This window comes from Alligator mississippiensis, chromosome 2 (assembly GCF_030867095.1).
Source record: "Alligator mississippiensis isolate rAllMis1 chromosome 2, rAllMis1, whole genome shotgun sequence".
Taxonomy (NCBI): Eukaryota; Metazoa; Chordata; order Crocodylia; family Alligatoridae; genus Alligator; species Alligator mississippiensis.
The window spans coordinates 171694213-171714382 of record NC_081825.1 but is presented as its reverse complement, the minus strand read 5'-3'; the positions used below and the strand labels follow the sequence as shown (position 1 = coordinate 171714382).

Below are 20170 nucleotides of genomic sequence, written 5' to 3'. Positions count from 1 at the left end.
GGATTTAAAAACTGTTATCATGTCCTTTGTTACATCTCTGCATGGGACACAGGGGCTTTATTATAAGGAATGGCCCCCAGGCTAGGTTAGGCCCTGCTGCTGCCATAATCTGTCAATCATGTGTCAGAGTTTGAAACACAACCAGCTGTCCACAGGTGCACACACAACATGATACAGATGGAGCCAGAGATGCACACCCAGCACCTGTGCATGCCTCCCTGGGTTTTTTTAAAGAAATGTTTTGTGTTCCCAGCCAAATCAAGTCCAAATCCATGAGTCAGTCCAGAACCATAAGTGGCCCTATAACCGGCAAACATCCTCCACCAGGGGCTTCAGGTATTTCAAAAGTCTTTTGGCAGGCATCCTACATGCAGGCCCAAGCCTGGGGGCTTGGGGTTCGGATACCCCCAAGTTTCGCCTGCCCTCAGCCATATGGCCACAGAAGCAAGCTAGGGAGGAGCCTCCTATTTCCATAAAGTGGACTTTAAGCCCCAACACCTCAGCGAGTACTAAACCATGCCAAAAGAACAGTTATCCCTGGGAACACTTCAGGAAAACTGCCTTCATGGACCCAGATACATGGTGTTTCCCCTGCCAGGTAAAGAAACTTAACTATGAGGCGCTTGTAAGTTTGTGCAGCCCATGTGCCTGCAGACAGTCCTGCATGCCCCTGTGCACATTCAAGCACATGCACATTCCCAGATACACATACATCCTCCCACACCTTCAACACATGACAATTTTATAACCATGTAATTAAAAAGAAAGTGCTGCCCATGTACACACATGAATTCTCCTGACACGAAAGGCCATGTAGCTACATGTCATGTGCTCTCACTGTCTGCTGCCACTGCCCCACATCCTTTGGCCCAGCAAGCCCCAAGGCCAGGAATAAGACAGCAAACTTGGTACCAATGTCCCTGCTCTACACCCTTGCCACCTGCAGGCTGCTCTCACCTCAAACTGCCCAACTGGGTCCAGAGAAAAGGTTTGACCCACCTATTTCCCCTACCCCTGCATACAGGCAACCTCCCCTCCTCTGCCTTGCGCTTAGCCCAAGGAACCTCCCTTGTACATGTACTTGGCAAGAGGCTTTGGGTGCAGGTGGGCATGTCCCTGACAGTACAAACAAAGGTGGGTGATCGTGTTACCAAGGAGCCTTTGGTGCATCCCTGCTCCCTGCCACTCATCGCCTGGGCACCTTGCCCAATAGGGATGTACCAGAAGCCCTTGCCACGCCTCCACACCAATGAAACTGCCTATCTGGCAGAGCCCCCATTAGGAGGACACTCAATGCATCTTGGGAGGGATTCCCTGTCATGGCACCTACCCGCCTCCTCCTTGGCACCATCCCCAGCAATGCGATCCCACCCCATTCTTCTTGTCAAGGGGACCAGTCTCTGCCAGCTGTATCCAGGCCGCACTGCTTCACAGAACCGAGCACAAGCAGGCACTGCCTCCCGCCATCGCTCCTTACCTTCACACCATCTACCCCCAAGAAAGGCCTCGCCAAGGCCAGGACCGACACAGACACCAGCTACATGATGCCCCTGGCTTCATCTCCCAGCTCAGCTGCTCCCTAAGCAGCTGCCTGCAAGCCAGGGACCTGATTGGCTGTGATGGGACTGAAAGCAGGAAGCAGATCTCACTGGCACTGCCCTTCTGGATCAGCCCAGGGGCCCACTGAGCCTTGTTCCCATCTCTTGGCAGCTGCTCCAGGGAATGGCACCTTGCCTAGGTACACAAAGGAAGGACACCCCCGCCCCATCACCACCCCTTCCCCAGCTAAGCTCCTGGCCTGGTGCCAGCTGGGGACAGGGGAAGCTGCAGGGCTATTGAGCCCTCCTATGACATAACTTCTCCTCCTGCCTGCCCTCTGACCCTTATACTGTCCTTGCTAGATAGCTGCTCCTAATTCCCCGGCCATTAGCCATTCAGGCAGGAACGCTCCTGGCTGGGTACTGCCCTCAGGCTGAACATGCAGAAAGAGTGGGTGAACATGCTGCGGCACTTTCAGATAAGGATCTGGCCCAGATCAACTGGTTTTTCTGGTTAGTTCCTGAGGAGCTCCAGGATTTGGAGCAGACACCTGAAACTCATTAGAGGCATAGTCATGAGGTCAAGGAGGCACCTTTGGATGTCTTCAATCCCCCACTTCGGTATAATACGTCTCTGAATTGCATCCTTCAGCTTCCGCAGGTTTCACTCCTGCAGTCTCTGAACAGGCCCTCGCTCCCCAGCCAGGTCTAACTGCCAGCACCATACCCAGCATGCTTCCTGGCCGCACTGGGTCAGAACTGTCACACCCAGCAGTTTCCCCAGCCATGCTGGGCCAATGGCAGTTGCACTGAGCATGCTCTCCATAACCTACATTGGCTCCTGCCTAGGAAAAAACTGAACAGGGCTGAGATCCAAGAAAGCAGGAGCAAACCCTGTATGCCCTTCACAGCTCTTACTACAGTGCTTCCCAGCCTTTTTTTCTCAGCATGACCTCATTTAAACATTGGAAATTTTTTGCCACCCCAAAATGATGCAGACAAAATCAATGCTCCCTCCGCCCCGTGGGCGGTATGGCTAGAGTGGAAGCTGTGGTGGGGAGCAGGGGGAGGATACTGCCTCTCCCCCGCCCGCCCCCTGGGGACCTTCGTAGCCCAGCAGGTGGGAGAGCAGTAGGGCAGAGAACCCCAAGCCTGCAGCCCGCATGTGCTCCTGCCCTGCGCGCAAATCTGGGGGGGCATATGTCCCCCCCATGCCTCCCTCCCCAGGAGTACGCACAGCAGCAGGGAGCCAGCCCCCACACCACTTCCCCAAACAAACCGCCTGTGGCTCCATCCTGCTGCCCCAGCCAGGCCCCGCATTCCCACCCAGGCCCTGGGCCCCATGCAGCAGCCTGGCTGGGCAGCACTCCTAGCCCCAGCCCTGCCCCACTCCCTCCCTCGCTATGGGGGCTTCAATCTGCCCTCCCCGCCTAATAAACTTACCTGGAGGAAGATGCTGGAGCTGCTCTCCAGGCTGCCTGGCTGCCACATGCATGTGTGAGTACGTACATGCATGTGGTACCCCCTCCTCCTGCTCCCCCCAGCCCCAAGCAGCCCCTTGCTTTTTTCTGTGATTTTCATCATAATCGGTCCACACTTTCGAGTTTCTTTGTGACCCCATTTTTTATCGTTGTGACCCCAAATGGGGTCGCAACCCCAAGGTTGGGAACCACTGCCTTAACAGGAGATAAGGCCTCACCGCACCCCCTTTCCTGACTCCCACTCATGCTACTGGTGAGAATGAAAAAGCCAGCATAGATCTTTGCTGTGCTGCCCGCCATGCCTTCCCCCATCCTGTCAGCAGAGGGCTCCACCCATTCCCCAGATCAAAAGGAAAAGCAGTGCTGTGTGTCAGGGATGGGTTGGCAGCATGGCTATTGGGCTTGGGATACCACAGGGGCAAGTGTATCCTGGACAGTTGCCTGCAGTGACAGGCTACCTGCAGGGTAGAGCAAATAAACTGAGACTGCTGCTGCCCCTGCATGGTACTGCCCCTAGAGGCTAGGCTGGTGGGTGCAGAGCTGCCCTTTTGTAATCTTGGGCCTGGGTGAGCTGGTGTTATTTGGCTGCCAGTGGCCCTGGTAAAGCCCCCTTGGTTACTGTTGTGCGGGCCGGGCCCCAATCCCGCCCTCATCGCCATGTGCGGCAGTGATTCCGATCCCATTCTGGCCGCCATGGGCTAGCCGGAGGCGAACCGGGGTCAAACCGGACCCATCTTCAGTGCACACGGGCTGTGGCCAGCAGCCCGGGCACGCGGGGCAGGAGAGAACTGCGGGGCGGTTTAGCACACACGAGTTAGAATTAGTTACGGAGGTGTAATGGTTGATTGAAAAGATTATTTACTTACACCCAAAGATGGTATTGGTGTAGGCTGGACAGGTTTCCAGGCACAGCTCCCGCTTGAACCCTCGTTGGAGGACTCTGACAAATCGATTGCTCCCACAGAGTTTGCTGGGCTCCGTGGGTCCGGTTAAGTTAGGTTCGAAAAGTTTCCCTGGAGTCACTTAGGCTCTGCGGGTCTGAAGTTACAGGAAAGGGATACGTCTAGGATTGCGCTCGGTGACAGGGAGAGGCGAGAAGCGAAAGCTCCGTAGACTCGGTTCCATTGCCTCTGTTGCCTGCTTAGGGGAGGCGCGCCGGGTCCACAGCGCTTGGAGATCTTCACACAGAATCTCTCTCATCCTCCCTCCTCCGGCTTGGGCAGAAGCTACCCAAGCCTTATGTACGGCTAGCAAGCCAATTGCTAGCCGCCATGTGTGCCTATATTAGGAATGGGCCAATAATGTGGCGTGAATCCTAATGCAAATGGAGGGAACTTCTTTACAACATGTATCACTACGATGCAAGAAAGAGATGCACACTGCAAAGAAGCTACAATTAGGCAGGAAATCCCCCGTTGCACCAGAGTTCTCCCTAGCAGCAGAGAACTCTACCGTGCAAAGAAAGCGACAAATTGGCAGGAAATAATTTAGCAGTGCCGAAGCGCGCACACAAACAAAAAATCACAACTTTGGGTTGTGACAACTGTGTGCACGCATAGGCCACTGGGAACTCTCCCTTGCGACAGGTTGGCAATGCCAACACTGCACTCTTTGTGCCTGTGAAGAACTGTGTGGCTGGGGCAGAGGGTAGCATGACCCAGGGCATACCCAGCCCCAGAAGGTGGTACAGCCTGCTTAGGTAAGGAGTTTGTAGTGCACACCTGATCCACCTATCTCAGTATGTTACACTTCTGCCTTCTAGTGGCAGACTCCCAGATGATGACAACCTAGTGCTGTCACTGGCTAATTTCTGCTTTAGAGCCAGGATGTTTGCCACATGCTGATCTCCAATGATGAGCATCTGGAAATAACAGGTGCACAACCACCAGGGTGACCTGCATCATTGTGCAGCCTTCAGTCACAGGGTCTGGCCCTTATCACAATGCAGCCTCAATGCCCATGTAAACTACACTAGCTCTGCCCCAAGGGCTGGACAGGAGGCAGGGACATAGCCCCACAGACACACTCAGGCCTGATCTGGTGGGCTGATATATCTGTTGGATATTTCTTTCCATCCTCACTGTTCCCCATAAACCCTTATCAGTAGCACTGTAGAAGCCATGCTGCAAATAGGGAACTGAGAATGAAAGGCAGTATGAGCTATTTTGGGAGAGACGGGTGCAGGGCCAGAAAGGGAACTTAGGCAATGTGAAACAGTGAAAAAAGGAACTTGAGTCATGTGAAACTGCCAAGAACCAGGCTGAGTTGGCTGTGAGAGCAGCCCCCTGCCATGCTGCAGGCCAGCTAAGCTGCATAAGCCACGTGCCTCAGTAGGGTTGAAGCATACATCATGAGGCACATGAGGCAAGCTTCTGGAGGGGCAGAGAGGGAAAGATAGGGGACAGCTATGCTGGTTCATATTTCAGGCCTTCCTCTGGAGTTGCTCCCCCAATGTACAGTGTTGGCCCAAATGCAGCATTAGGGGGAATGTGATGCTGGGAGCAGGGCTTTCCCCCCGTGCCCCATAGCTAGGGGCACTGTCCCACTGGGAAGAAGAGGTGGGCTCGGAGTGGGTACTGAGAGAAGCAGGTGCCCCAGCCCTCCCCAGTACTAGCACCAGCTCTGAGCATTGCTTCTCAGCCTTTTGGCCCAAATCAAGTATAGTGTGCCTGTTCTTATCATACTTACCTGGCAGGGGAAACACCACGTATCTGGATCCATGAGGGCAGTCTTCCTTAAGCATTCCTAGGGATAACTGTTCTTCTGGCATGGTTTAGTACTCGCTGAGGTGTTGGGGCTTAAAGTTCACTTTATGGAAATGGAAGACTCCTCCCTAGCTTGTGCCTGCAGCCATATGGCTGAGGGCAGGTGAAACTTGGGGGCATCCAAACCCCAAGCCTCTGGGCTTGGGCCTGTACATAGGTTGTCTGCCAAAAGACATTGGAAATATCTGAAGCCCCAGGTGGGGGTGGAGGATCTTTGCCGGTTGTCAGGCCACTTATGGTTCTGGACTGACTCATGGATTTGGACTTGATTTAGCTGGGAACACAAAACATTTCTTTAACTAACTAACTAATTCCAGCACTGAGCAGCTGGTGCTGCAGTGAACAGCCCAGGATGCTTTACTTTCCCATCTGGAAATCCTTCAGGACTAGGGAGCTGCGGGTGTTGGGTACAAGAGGATGGTGTTAAAGCCCCCGGGCTCATGTTCATGGCACCAATTTGGCAGGGTCAGAGGTTACCATACCTTGCAGGAAGAGACAGGGACACTTTTAAGCAGTTCTCTGGGCAAACTTATTTGGTTGGAAAACCCCTCAAAGTCTTTCCCCCAACCCCTGGGACTGGCTCTGAAAGGAGGCTGCAGGACTGCTGAGGCCTGGCAAGCTTTGTGGCCAGAGAAGAAAGAAAGGGGTGCCAAAGACAGGGGGTGGATTGCACTCTGCCACTGCCTGCCCATGCACCTTGAGCAACTCACTTCATCCCCAGGGGCTTCAGCGAGACCCCATGGGGGACGGGCTCCCTCCAAACCCCCTTGACTTGCCCGGGGATGCAGTGAGCAGCGGCTGGGGCTGCAGGGGGTGGGGGGACGACACACCTTTGGGTGTGTGCTTCTCCCCTGCAGCTCCAGGCCCCAGAGGCGGGGGAGCAAGGCAGCTTCCAGGTGAGAGTGGCCCCCACGAAGGGCAGGAAGCAGGGCAGAGGGAGGAAGCCCGAGGGTCCAAAGAGGCGGGTTCAACCCACCTGCCCTCCCAGCCCCGGCGGCAGGCGGCTGTCGCCCTGGCCCTGCCCGGGGCCCATCTGGGCAGGCTCGCGGGCCCTTTAAGAGCCGCCCGAGGCTCCCCCCGCAGCCCGGCCCTGCCGAAAGGGGAAGCGCCGCCCGCGCCCTGCCGTGTCCGAGACCGGCTGCCCGCGCCCAGTCGATATCGGCTACGGCCGCGTCTGTGCCCGGCCATGGACGCGGGCCCCCGCCTGCCCCGGGAGACCGCCGACGGGCCCGGGTCGGAGGCGCAGGTGAGGCGCGGGGCGGGGTCCAGTGGCCCGGCTGTGGCGGCTCCCGGGGGGCCGGGGAGCGGGAGCAGCGGGACCCTCACGGCCGCCCATCCGTCCCCACAGCTGGACGACTTCGTGGGCGCGCACCCCGACTACGACGAGGAGGAGGAGGAGCGCAAGTACTTCCGCCGCAAGCGCCTCGGCGTGCTCAAGAACGTGGTGGCGGCCAGCCTGGGCGGCACGCTGACCTACGGCGTCTACCTGGGTACCGCCCGGCCCCCCCTCCCGCTCTACTCTCCCGGCCCTGCTCTCCCTGCTGCTCTAATGGCGGGAGGAAAGGGCAGACTTCCGCCTTAAGACTGGCTCCTTAAGTGTCCTCCCTTGGCCCTGGCAAGTTGCCCGCTTCTCCCCATGCATCCTGTGTGGGGTAGGGGCGGACAGTCTGCCTTGCCCTTGCAGTGCAGTTGGGGCTAGCAGGCCTGGCAGGATGAGCGCTGGGGGAGCTGCAAGGTTGCGCCCACCCTCCACAAGGCGCACACCTGTCCCCATGTGTGCTTTGGAGCCAGGGATGCAGGAACTGGGCTTGTGCCTCTCGGTGTCTTGCCTCTCTGTATGCAGGGCAGGGAGCTCAACCAGGCCCGTGCGCCCCCCCCCCCCTTCTCCCTCCCCCGCCCAGGCCTGTTGCAGATGCAGATGATCCTGCACTATGATGAGACTTACCGAGAGGTGAAATACAGCAACATGGGGCTCCAGGACATCGACAGCAAGATGCTGATGGGCATCAATGTCACTCCCATTGTGGCTCTGCTGTACACACCCATCCTCATCAGGTACCCTTCCTGTCCACCTGCAGCCTCTCCTCCCTGCATCACCAGGCCCATACCTGCACCCAAGCTCCCCATACTGGCCAGTCACTGCCATCTTGGAGCCAGGCAGCAGATAGCCCCTCCTGGCAGAGAGGCTCCAGATCCTATTCTCCACACTGGTCTCTGATGCCAGTCATGCCTCCTGCACTGGGGTTAGATTAGAGCTTTTGCCCCTTGGAGGAAAAGGGCCTTACAGCCCATGCCCATGCTCAGAGATTATTACGCCATTAGGGTAAGATAACGTGCCCATCCCTAACGGTCCCTATGGTGCTCGCAGCCAGGGGCTAACCTGCTTCTCTTCATGACCACCCAGGTTCTTTGGCACCAAGTGGACGATGTTCCTGGCTGTGGGAATCTATGCACTCTTCGTCTCCACCAATTACTGGGAGCGCTACTACACACTGGTGCCTTCAGCTGTGGCAATCGGCATAGCCATTGTACCCCTCTGGGCCTCCATGGGCAACTACATCACTCGGTGTGTGGGCAGTTGCAGGGTAGGGGGACACGGGGGTAAGGCCAGCTGGAAAGGATTGGTTGGGGGGGTCATGATAGAGGTGGTGGTGGGGGATAGGTGAAGTGTGCCAGGCTGCAATCACTGTGGGAACTATGGGATGTAGGATTGTAGTGGGAGACATTGCCAGGGAAGGGAAGCTGAGAGTTCCCTTGGGAGAAGCTGTGATGGGTAGGAAAGGGTGTTCCTGCAGGGCCGTAGTTGGAAGGTGTTACCAGGGAATAAGGTCTGTAGTGGGTCATTAGGGGTGTTCCCTAATGGAGGGGAGCTGCACTGTAGAACATGAGTATGCCCTAACAGGGCAGATTTGATTTAAATCTCATAGTGACAAGCCTGAATTGTAATCCTGGAGTTCCAACTTTTTCCACTTGTACTTCATTTACTTTGCAAAGAAAGGTGCATTCTCACTGGTCGATACAATCATTAGGACATGGAATTTGTGGTTTGGTGGAGGCTACATAGTTAGTTTGGTAAAGATTTCTACCTCTGGTAGGGCGGGGTGGTGACACTTATACTGGTATACCATTACTTAAGTGCCAGATTCTTGTTAATTTTACAGTTTTGGTTTGTTAGTAAATTATGATTGGGATATTGGTTAGTGACCAGCTAATGTACTTTTTGCTCGTGGTTTGTTTCAAGCAGCTGTCTCAGTCTGGTAACCGGACTTTTTCTGGAATGCACAAACAACCTGCAACAGTTTTTTTTTTGTTTTGTTTTTTTTTGTTTTTTTGTTTTTTAAACACCCCAATTTCCAGTGTCTTAAGTCCATTAGCTTGTCTTACTTAATGAAGACTGCAAGGATTTTTATGGGTGATATCTTTTATGGGGCCAACTATACCATTGCATTCAAGTTAGACAAGCTTTCAAATGCAAGGTATTCTTCATCAGATCTCCTGATGAGCTGATGAAGAGTGCCTTGCATTCAAAAGCCTATCTAACTTTATCCCGGCCATGCAGTTGATCCAATAAACTTGTCATCCACAGAAATTCTTGCCTCATGCATAATTCTTGGCCAACAAGAGTTCAATATCACTCCAACACTAATCAAGATTCACATTTACAAGGCAGTGATTCATTGAACAAGATCAGTGCAGCATCAAATAGCTACAAACTGGCTACAGATAAGTTTTTAGAGTGGCAATGGGAAGAGAACTAAGTCTCAGATGAATGATATTTAAAAAAGATCTTCCTACCAAAGCAGTATGGTAAAGAATCTGCATGTCTTTCAGTTGAATGGGGTGAGTCTCTGGAAGGGATGGTATGAGAAAACAGAGTCCTGTCTTGCTGATGTGTGTGATTATGTAGTTATAGGATTGTGGTACAGGCAGTCCTTCAATTTATGACACAATTGGTTTCTGAAAACCGTGTCTTAAGTTGAAACGTTGTAACTCGGAACCGATTTTCCCATAGGAAGCAATGTTCTAAATGGGGGATTGGTTCCTGAACCAAGGCCCAATACCTTATTTTCACCAAAAATAACCCAGAATTTTGTACTTAATCAATTATAGATGAGTAATATAGCTACATTAATGTAGCTATATGTGTAAATAGCCATCATATAGATTTGGAAGGACTTCTTTGAGGTGACTTTACCCTTTTTGAAGGGTTCTTGGTTGGAGTCTCTTCAGGACTCTTGGCTGCAGGTTAGTCTGGAGACTTGTCTGCTTTCTTAAAGAAAGTGTCCAAGGAAGTTTGGACAGATGTTCTCCAGGGAGATGGGCTATGCAGTGAACTTGTTCCCTGGCATGGCCTCACATGGGATTAAGCATTGTAAAATCGAAACATGTCAAAGTTGAAACAGGGTGTCAATTTATAGTGTGTAAGAGTGAAACGTTGTAACTTGAAGCCTTGTAAATCAAAGACTGCCTGTACCAGGTTGTCATACAAAGGTAACTATAATGGGCAAGGCATCTGATAATCCCAGGCCTCGGGTCTTAACTGTTCACCAGTTGAAGCCAGGAAGAAATTTTTCTCCTTAGCAAATGTTACTGGCTAGGGAAGGGAGGAATCCACTTTCCCCTGAGGCACTGGGACATTGACCACAGCTAAGGGTGGGAGGCACTGATGTTCCTGCCAGTACTAGATACCCAGAAATTCCTAACTGGAGAGTTTTGCTCTTCTGCTCAGGCTCACACCAGTCACCAAATTTTGTGTCAGGAAAGAATTTTCCCACAGGTCACAGCCTAGCACAGACTAAGAGTGTTTTGCCTTCCTCTGTACCTTGGGGTATGAGCCTCTTCCTTGGATCTTCTGAGCATTAACCAACTATTTCCCTGTTGCAAAGCATTGGCAGTGCCTTCTCCCCTGCTTTTATCTCTGGCAGGTTACAAGGTGCTCTTGGTTTGTGAAGTATTGTTCTTTGGAGTCATGGGATGAGGGTCTGAAGTAGCAATTTTGGGGATTCCTTCAATGAATGCTTGTGGACACAGGGGACTGGATGCAATGGCCCAGGAGGCCCCTTGTAATCTGATGTTCCTATGAACATGGGGATTAACTTGCCAGTGGCTTCAATCAACTATTCCATGTTAGTATGGGAAAATATTCAAGTAGGCCTAAGTGAAAGTGACTGGAACTTAACCTCCTGCCTGCCTAACTCTCTTGAAAATGAGATGGTTGCCTGAGATGGTCTTTGGCTGCCCTCTAGACTTCCAAAGCTAGTAGATTTTGCCTCCTTGCTTTTAGTTTATTCTGAGCCATGGATTTGGCCTATTTATAATTTTATTTAAATATTTTAGGAGACTATAATTTTTAAACCTTAATGCATCTTGTCTTCAAGTCTCAGATTTCATTTTAATTGGGTTTGGAAGTGTTGGAGTGATGTAGCTGTGATGGTCCAGGAAATGTGCAAGAGGCAAATATTTTTGTGGGTGATATTTTTTTGGATAGAGATAAAAAAGATTATTTTTGGCTAAGGGAAAAATCCTTGCTTCTCGCATGTTCATTTTTTTTTTTTTCTTTAAAAAAAAAAAAGACCTTTCAGTTTAAACAAAATCACACTTTTTGTTTTGTTAAGTGAAATAACTGTTTGAAAACCATTTTTGTCTCCACCCTGTTTCCTGGGAGTCCTTATGTAGCAGGAAGAGTGGTGTAGCATGGGAGTGTTCCTTGGGAGAGGAAGCTGGGTGTGTCCCTGGAGAGCTGTAGTGAGGGCATGGGGATGTTTCTGGAGGGTGGGAGCTGTAGTGTGGGGGTGTCCCTGGGAGACTGTAAGAGGGGGAAGGAAGAGTGGGGCACCAGAGGGTATGTACACTCTCAACACTGTGTGGGATCCAGGATGAGTGCCTCTGGGAGCCCTAGTTTTGCTGATCTTGCTCTGGGCATCACCTCTGGCAGGATGGCACAGAAGTACTACGAATACGTGAATTACAAGGAGGAACATGTGCAGGAGCAGCACCGGGCACCACGTGGAGCCTACAATTCCTATATCATTGTCTTCCAGACCATCTTCTATGGCTGCTTCCATGTGAGCTATCTGTAGGCAGGGTGGGACTTGGGTAGAGCTGGGTGCAGGACTGGGTAAGGGTTATGGCTGCAGTTTGCAGAGAAGTGGGAACTCTGGCCACCCCAAATGTAACCAACACAGCAGACTGTCATGGGAATGCCTGGGGACCCCTGCATTCCTGGTGGGATGGTGAGTGCTGTGGACTGTGTGACAGCCTGGGCCCTCCTGTGCTGAAGTGTGGAGGATGCCTGGCTATTCCATAGTGGCAGGAACTCCTGGGCCAGCACAGCGCAGTGGGGCAAGATGAGCATGCAGGTCCTGATAGCCCCAACTCTCCACTTGTGTGTTGTAGCTAAGCTTTGTCTGCGCCCAGATGCCCATGGTCTTCTTCCTGAACAAATTCCTGTATGAGCTGAACCACACACTCTTCAATGTCAAGAGCTGTGGTGAGTGTTCAGGCAGATGGCAGTACCCAGCCAGTGCACACCGGCTCCCTGCTACCATACTGCTGCTGCCCTGCCCTCTACCCCACCCCCCAGCCTCCTGCTGTTAGCCCTCATGCCCCATTCCCTCTTCTCTGTGCACCCCTGCCCAGCTGTTGTCTCTACCATTTGCCCCACCTCATTTCTGTTGCCAGTACAAACACCTTGGCAGCCCTCCTGCCCCATCCTGGGTCCCAGACTTTGGCTCACTCCCTCCTGTAGCTGGGGCTCTCAGCTGCTCCTGCTTGGCTCCCAGAGTGCCCCTACAGGTGGGCTGGTCCTTGACACTGCCTCATTCCCCTAGGCACCTTGAGCAAAGGGATGCTTCCAGGCTTCAACACCACTGTGCTGCAAGGCCTGCCACGCAGCATCAACCTCCTTGTGGTGGAGAGTGTCCTCATGGCTGTGGCTTTCCTCTCCATGCTTATGGTACGGATGGGGGGATGGGTGGGGCCTTCCCTTTCCACCCTCATGGCACAGACTAGAGGTTGGGCATCCCTGGGGAAGGAGTGGTACCACTCCCTCTTATATCGGATCCTGCCTCATAGTGCAGTGGGTTAGAAATGCTATGGCAGCACTGACAGTAGCCAGTGATTTTTGGTGGGAGGTGGGTCCCTCAGTTCTGCTTGACCTAGTGCTTCCCCCACCCTAGACTCACTTGATTTGACTCTGATTCCACCCAGCTGCCCTGCTTGATGACCTTGGCATTGCCCACTTCTCTGCCTGCACATGTCCTGGCCTGCTACCTGCACCTTGCCAGGATGGCATCCCAGGTCCATCCAGCACTACCCAAGTCAGCACTACCCAAGCCACAGCCTTGTTGTCTCCTTCCCATCATATCCCTTAGAGGCCAAACAGCAGGTCTGCCTCAGTCAGGCTGCCTCCCTGCCCCAACAAGTGGGGGAAGAGCTGGCAGATTTTCCCCCTCCTTCCAGGTCACCACTCCCTGTGTTTGCCGCTTCCACCAACAGGTGCTGATCCTGTGTGGCTCAGCCTACCGCCCCACAGAGGAGATTGACCTGCGCAGCATTGGCTGGGGTAACATCTTCCAGCTGCCCTTCAAGCACATGCGGGACTACCGCCTGCGCCACCTCTTCCCTTTCTTCATTTATAGTGGCTTTGAAGTGCTTTTTGTCTGCACCGGCTTTTCCCTGGTATGATTGGGCACCTCCCCAGTGCCTGCAGGGTGTGGATTGGGACTGTGTCAGGGAGGGCTGGGCAGGGCAGGGCTTTTGGGGGTAGGGCACAGCAAAGCAATGGGAGAGTGCACCCTGACAGGGGCTAAGCATACAACTGGAGGGGTAGGGTCACCATGTGTGTGTTGAAGGGTTCTAGGTGGACCTGACTGTATCACATTGTGCTAACAGTTATTTCCCTCTCTCCCATGCTCTGGCAATCCCCTCCTAGAATTATGGTGTCTGTGCCATTGGGCTGGAGAACCTGGCTTACATTCTCATGGCATACGGCTTCTCAGCCTCGGCCTGCTCCAGTCTGGCACTCTGCATGCTGTGCCTGCCGCGCCACACCGTGCTCCTGGCTGGAGCCATTGTCCATGCCATCCTGTTGATAGGCCTGTTTTGTTGGGCGCCTATGCCCCAGCACCTGGCTGAAGCACCCCTGCTCTACGTTGTGGCTGTCCTCTGGGGGCTTGGCAGTGCCCTGAACAAGACCGGCCTCAGCAGTGAGTAGGGAATGGCTGGGCTCAGGCGGGATCCCCAGGGTAGGCTAGACTCTCCCTCCCCTCTTACAGCTCCCATCACTGCCATATTACATATGCCAGCCTACCCCCATCAAGGCAGCACCCCAGCTGTGCCTGTGCTCCCCTAGCACACTCCAGACCCTCCATTGAACCCCTCCTCCCATTGCAGAGGGAGTGCCCCCCCAACCACATACTGAACCCCAGTTCCTACCACAGATGCTTCTCTGCCCTGCTTGACAAGCCTGACCAACTGGGCCCAGTTCCACACCTCCAGGAGTCCATGGGACTTGGCGGGGTCAGGACTGTTGGCATTTCAGCCGCATCCCAGCTGGGAGCAGTCCCAATTCCAGCCCCAGAAGGGCCTGCTGGCATGTTGGGGTGGGATTGGAGCAAATCCAGAAGGATCCCGCCTCTGTGAAGAGAGCTAGCCAGCCCAGTGCCAGAGCAGGAAGCTCCCAGCCCTGTGATGGGCTAGGAAGGAGGCTCTGGCTAATGTTGTCTGTCCATCCACAGTTCTCCTAGGGATGCTGTATGAGGACAAAGAGCGACAGGACTTCATCTTCACCATCTACCACTGGTGGCAGGCATTGGCCATTTTCGTTGTGTACTTGTGGGCAGGGCTCCCTATGAAGGTGAGCAGGGCAGAAAAGCAATTTCCAGCTGGCAGGGGCTGTTGGATAGGCTAGAGGACAGCAAAACAGTGTTCGGGGCACAGGGCCTCTAGTCTGTCCAACAGGGAGTGGGCATGGGGGTGGGGAGTTTAGGATTGCTACAACCCAGGGTTCCCAGGGGGTGGGGTGGGATCCTGAGGGGACAGGATGGAGGGTACTGATGTCTGGGGTGGGAGAAAGTGCTACCACAAAACTAAAGTTGCAGCTGCCTTTGGGGCTGGGTCAGACAGGTCTATGCTGGGCCCAGCTCCAGCCTTTCTAGGACTCAGAGCAAGCTGCAGTCCAGCTGAGCTGAGCAGCCTAGCTAGCTGGTGGGGGGGCCAGGCCCCACCCTGCCCTCACTCAGTAGTACTCTCTGCTCACCTAGGCCAAGCTGTCCATCATGCTGCTGACTCTTCTGGTGTCAGTGCTGTCCTATGGCTGGATGGAGCACAAGGTTGCATGCCACATCCAGCACCGTATGCCAAAGATCCCCAAGCCACGTCATAAGGTGCGAGGCTACCGCTACTTGGAAGCTGAGAACTCAGATGAGACAGGCTCTGAGAGCGAGCGGGAGCACGAGAGTGATGGCGAAGGCTCCCAGGAGCAGCCCCGTGGCCCACAGCAGCACCAGGACTGTGCCTACAAACAGGCTGTTGGGGAGGAAGATGAGGATCGCTTAGGGTAGGAGCTGCCCCAACCCTAGGCTCTGATGCTTCTTCACCCCTGGCTGTGTACATGGAGAAGGGCCTGGTGCTAGATGGCCATACAGCCCTCTGCCCTGCTGGCCATGGGAGCACCCTTACTATAGTCAGACCATGCTGAGGGCCCCTGAGGCACTTCCAGACTGATCAGAGGGAGTAGTCATAATCAGGAGCCCAGAGTTGCCTTTAGCTCAGCCCCATAGCTCTCCTTGCCCTGGGTCATAGTAATGCCAGCAGCTGGACCTGGCTTTCACAGGCCCACATCAGATTTTGCCTGGACTCTGAGCTGCTCACAGCATTCTCAGTGTGCCAAGGGGGGGACCCTGGGCAGTGGGCATACAGAAGAGGAAGCCTATCTGCTTCTGCCCTGGCTGGTGTACAACGGGGTTGGGGTTTGGTACTACATATGTGGTTTTGTGTGTGGCTGTACTAAGGGTTCCCCCACGTCAAACAGTATGACTGGCCCTAAGAAACTATCCCTGGTGGCTTATCAGTGCCAGTTCAAATGATGCCAGTTCTCACAGCCTGCTGCTCCCCATTTCTGGCAGGACAAGGCTCAGACAAAGGGCCTGGAAAGCACTGTCTGCTGGTGTCAGGTTCCAAGACCCTGCAGCTGAGCCATGCCCTCTGGAAGAGCACCAGAGGCCTGGCTGCCATCTTTACTGGGGTGTCCCAAGCTGGGCACTAGTTTTCCACTGCCCCATCTCTCAGCAGAGGAGCTAGGATTTCTGCTGCTGGGAACCTCATCCTGCTCCAGGGAGCAGGGAAGTACTTCAGCCTATAGGCCAGGGGTGGGCAAAATGCGGCCCGTGGGCCAGATGCGGCCTGCCAAGCCATTCTATCTGGCCTGCAGAGCCCCTAAAAAATTTAGAAAATTAATATTAATCTGCCCTGGGCTGCCTGTCATGTGGCCCTCGATGGCTTGCCAAAACTCAGTAAGTGGCCCTCTGCCCAAAATAATTGCCCACCCCTGCTGTAGGCTGAGGCCCTGGTGCCAGGAAAGGGTAGATGAGAAGTCTGCCTACCCCCTGAACTTGGCTGCATCCTACTTCACACTGTAAAGGCACTTCCCTCCCCCAATAAAGGTCTGATTCAGAGTTGCTGGCGCTGCGTGCACGCATCAGGTCATTCGGACACTACCAGCTGAAGACCACACTTACTTCCACAGACTGGCCTGGGCATGTGGGAAATTTAGCAGAGAAACCAGGCCCTGGATTTGCACCTAGCTTCCTAGGGGGAGAGTGCAGACCCCATAGCCCAGCCCCAACCTCTCTCGTGATGTGCCTCAGCAAGGGAGGGCAATGGCATTCCATCCAAAGTGTGTGAAATGGAACGTGCTCTCTTGGCCACCATTTTGAGGGGCAGGTTACTGCCACATCCTTCAAACGCTGACTCAACCCTGATTCTCAGGCCCTGGTGGCCCCAGGAATGTGGGTGTACAGCAGTGTACACAAGCTGGAAGGGGGAAAGCTTCTCCTACTTTGGGACCTCAGGACTCGCCACCATTTTGCTTTGAGCAATCTCCTGAGACACATGCTCTTCTCCAAGCTGTGCCTCCCCTACCACCTAGCTTTAGGGACAGTGATTTTGCTGGGATGTGGGCAAATTGCAGGTGCAGCCCTACATCTGGCAAACTGCCTGAAGCCTAATCTTGAGCCAAAGCCCACTAAGTGGCAGGGAGATGCCTACCTTGCCAGCTGCAGCCCTCCCTGACAGCAGCCAGGTGTTGCCAGCCTTGGTCATTTTTAAGGGACCTAGGCCAAACTGCAGAAATGTGGCTTATGCAAAGGGCCTGCGAGGCCTGTTTCTGAGTGATCAGAGAGTGAAACTGCAGGCATGACAACCAGCTTGGTCAAAATAAAGGAAGTAATTGGCACATCCAGCTGAACAGTAGTGAGATCAAATTAAAAAAGACCTTAAATTAGATGATCCAAATATACTATATCATAGCTTTATCTTAAAAATGTTAGTAGTAGTAGTAAACTGGTAGTTGGTGTTCAATGTTAGTGTAGTATTTCACCTCACACACCTTTAAAGCAGGGGTCGGCAACCCCAGCACACATGCTGAGCATGGCAGGCGAGGCCATTTTGCTTGGCATGCTACCACCAGCCCCAGCTCTGGATAGCTTCTGCCAACCATAGAGCCCAGGCTACTCCCAGCAGGCAGCTGGGAAGCTGCAAGCCCTGCTGCAAACAGCCCAAGCTCCGTGGTTGGCAGCAGCTACCCAGAGCTGGGGCTGGCTGCAGCAGGCAGGCTGCAAACAGCTGTGCCAGGCTCTGGCATCAGCTCTGTACCGGTGCATGCACACACGCCTTGGAGCAGGTGCTGGGGAGGGGCCTGAGGCAGCGCAACCGCAGTTTCTCCCTAGATGCTGGCACAGAGCTGATGGTGGGGCTCCGGAGCCCAGAGCAGCTGTTTGTAGCCAGCCTGGGCTCTGGGCAGCTGCAGCAAGCAGGGGGCAGGCTGCAAACAGCTCCGCCAGGCTCCACAGCTCCAGCATCAGCTCCAAGCTGGCAGTGATTGTGTGCACACCTCGGCTTAAAGCAAAGACTAAAGTGCAGAAAGTTTTCTGAGTTTTTGGTTGTAGCCGTGTTGGTCTAAGGACTTAGGCAGGCAAGGTTCTTTGAGTAGATGTGGTATCTCTTATTTTTTTTCAACTACTCAGTTGGTCTAATTTCCTGGCAAGCTTTCAGGCACAGTCACCCTTCTTTAGGCATGGGGAGTCTCTGCTGTTCTGAGACTCCAAGATATCCATCCTGCCACACCTTTAGTTTCTTTCATGTCATTGAGAATGTAAATACAGGACACCCTCGCTATTTGCGGGTTCGGCATTCGCAGTTTCAAATATTCATGAATGCCGAACCCACATTTTAAATACACTTTATACACTTACAGGAGCTCCTCGGGAGCACGTTGCTTGCTGCTGCTGGGCTCCCATCACCACTGCCGTGCCCCCCCACCAGCCAGCAGGGGCACTGTGTTCATGAACACAGTGCCTTATTCGCAGATTTTGCCATTCACGAGGGATATGAGAACGTATCCCCCGTGAATGGTGAGGTTGCCTGTAGGTAGAATTAGAAAGACAAAAGGTGAGGCAGAGAGGTGAAGCAGAGGGAGGGAAGAGAGCAGGGGAAAAAAAGGCTGAAGGGAGACAGGACACTGATAGAGTACAAGGTAGAAAAGAGGCTGTCAGGCAGGTACCTGGTGAATCAGATGCCAGGCAGGTTGTAATGTGTCATGAAACCAATGTCTATATTGAAACCATGATTTTTAGTATCCAGTAGAAAGTTTTCTGATGTGTAAGCTGCTGTTTGCTGGTGACCCTGCACTGAGAGTCCACACAGAGTGCCCTTCAGAGCCTCATCAGTTGCATCACTTGTGCCGGCCAAGAGTTTGGTCTTATAATCAGCATCAAGAAGACCAGTGTTATAAGCCGGAACACTGACTCACCACCACAGTCGCAATAGGTGAAAACATACTATATGTTGTAAGTAAATGTATGTACCTTGGTTCCATTGTTACTGACAACCTGATACGCTGATCAAATCAGTGTGGAACACCCACAAACTGAATGTTAAGACCAAGGTCAAAGTATATCATGCTTGCAATATCAACACCCTTCTGTATGGCGGCAAATCCTGGACCACATGATCTACTCAAGATAAGTGCTTCAACAGCTTCCACTTACGCTACTGCCTTTGCCACATTTGAGAAATTTCCTGGCAGGACCAAGTTGCCTGCAGGGAGGTCTGAGAACTTGCCAACATTCTGAGCATCCATCCTCTCCTCAGCATCAACTTTGAAGCCCTGGTCATACATGAAGAATGGATGATGGCCAAATACCCAAGAATCTCCTGTCTGGAGAACTTGCAGGACAAAGACCATGTGGGCATCCTTATATCTGGTTCAAATATGCTTTCAAGAAAGCTATGAAGGCACTGAACATCAAGCCAGATAACTGAGAGAAGACTGCTGAGGATCAAAGCACCTGGAAACAATCTATTAAGCATGAAATGAAGGCTTTTAAGAAAAGAAGAGCCCAACATGCAGAGGAGAAAAGAAACCTCAGAAAGAACCCCATACCGCATTCAGAATTGTTAATACGAACATCGCATGTGGAGAAGGGACTGTCATTCAAGAACTGGGCTCTACAGCTACACCCACAGATGTTCAGCAAGCTGATGCCTCACTTGGCGCAATTGTGTTGTCTTGCGTGACGGATGGCTAGTAGTTATTGACATAACCAAATTAGATGTTGGTTTGCAATAATGTATTTTTGGAAAGTTTTTTTAGATAAGTTGTAAAAACAAAGCAACCTTGTCAATGAAGACCATAAACTAAGGTGAAGAGAAAACAAGACAGTAACAAAGCAGCATTCCAAGAACATTACTTCCTGCCCTTTGGGCAGGGGGCTGGACTCAATGATCTTCCGAGGTCCCTTCCAGCCCTAATGTCTATGAAATAAATCCCAACTAATTGACACCTTAGTTCATGAGCGAATTGTTCAATCCAATCCCAAGAGTTTCAGTGAAACAAAGAAGTGTAAATAAAACTAATCAGAGAATATTTATTAGAATAAGCTACCTATAAATAGAGTATAGGCTGGATGGAAATTTGGAGAATTCAGCAAATTCAAGATGACCTGTTACCAGTCAGCATGCCTTTCCTCCCTTAAGTCTCTCCAGCTGTTACAGGTAAGAATCTATGTTGTACTGTTATGGGTAGCCAGATACATTTTCAGAGATACGTACTTGTGTTTGTATTTTTGGGGTGTAAGCTACAAAAGATCAAGCTGTAGATCTCTCT

General features: G+C 52.7%; 2 protein-coding genes across 6 annotated transcripts in view; one reads left to right on the top strand and one right to left on the bottom strand.

The window, feature by feature from the left end:
* LOC102560360 (aldehyde dehydrogenase family 3 member B1) overlaps positions 1–4157 on the bottom strand; it is a 44765-nt gene extending 40608 nt beyond the window's left edge. For 2 of the 3 annotated variants that reach the window (XM_019498730.2, XM_014607361.3), the window contains exon 1: positions 1478–1581. The gene's annotated coding sequence lies outside the window, so the exon portion shown is untranslated. Of the gene's footprint in view, positions 1–1477; positions 1582–3885 lie in introns of those variants that run through there. The other variant, XM_019498729.2, reaches the window with a different exon arrangement.
* Positions 4158–6831: 2674 nt separating this feature from the next.
* On the top strand, positions 6832–19851 carry UNC93B1 (unc-93 homolog B1, TLR signaling regulator). 3 transcript variants are annotated; one of them, XM_019498771.2, is made up of 11 exons: positions 6832–7030; positions 7133–7274; positions 7686–7839; positions 8189–8350; positions 11720–11849; positions 12181–12274; positions 12615–12739; positions 13246–13464; positions 13718–13991; positions 14523–14641; positions 18639–19851. In XM_019498771.2, the coding sequence occupies exons 1-11, from the start codon at positions 6971–6973 to the stop codon at positions 18807–18809; spliced, it is 1650 nt and encodes a 549-aa protein (XP_019354316.1). In that variant the 5' UTR covers positions 6832–6970; the 3' UTR covers positions 18810–19851. The 3 variants fall into 3 exon arrangements, with proteins under 3 accessions (XP_019354316.1, XP_019354315.1, XP_006278588.1); XM_019498770.2 differs by lacking the exon at positions 18639–19851 and adding an exon at positions 15048–16463 and having other exon boundaries at positions 6838–7030; XM_006278526.4 differs by lacking the exon at positions 18639–19851 and adding an exon at positions 15048–16463 and having other exon boundaries at positions 6843–7030; positions 13282–13464.
* The last annotated feature ends 319 nt before the right edge of the window (positions 19852–20170 follow it).

Coding starts and splice junctions, on each gene's coding strand:
- UNC93B1 (XM_019498770.2), top strand. CDS start 6,971: ATGGACGCGGGCCCCCGCCTGCCCCGGGAGACCGCCGACGGGCCCGGG. Junction 7,840..8,188: donor TACACACCCATCCTCATCAG/GTACCCTTCCTG, acceptor ATGACCACCCAG/GTTCTTTGGCACCAAGTGGA. Junction 12,740..13,245: donor CTTTCCTCTCCATGCTTATG/GTACGGATGGGG, acceptor CCCTCCTTCCAG/GTCACCACTCCCTGTGTTTG.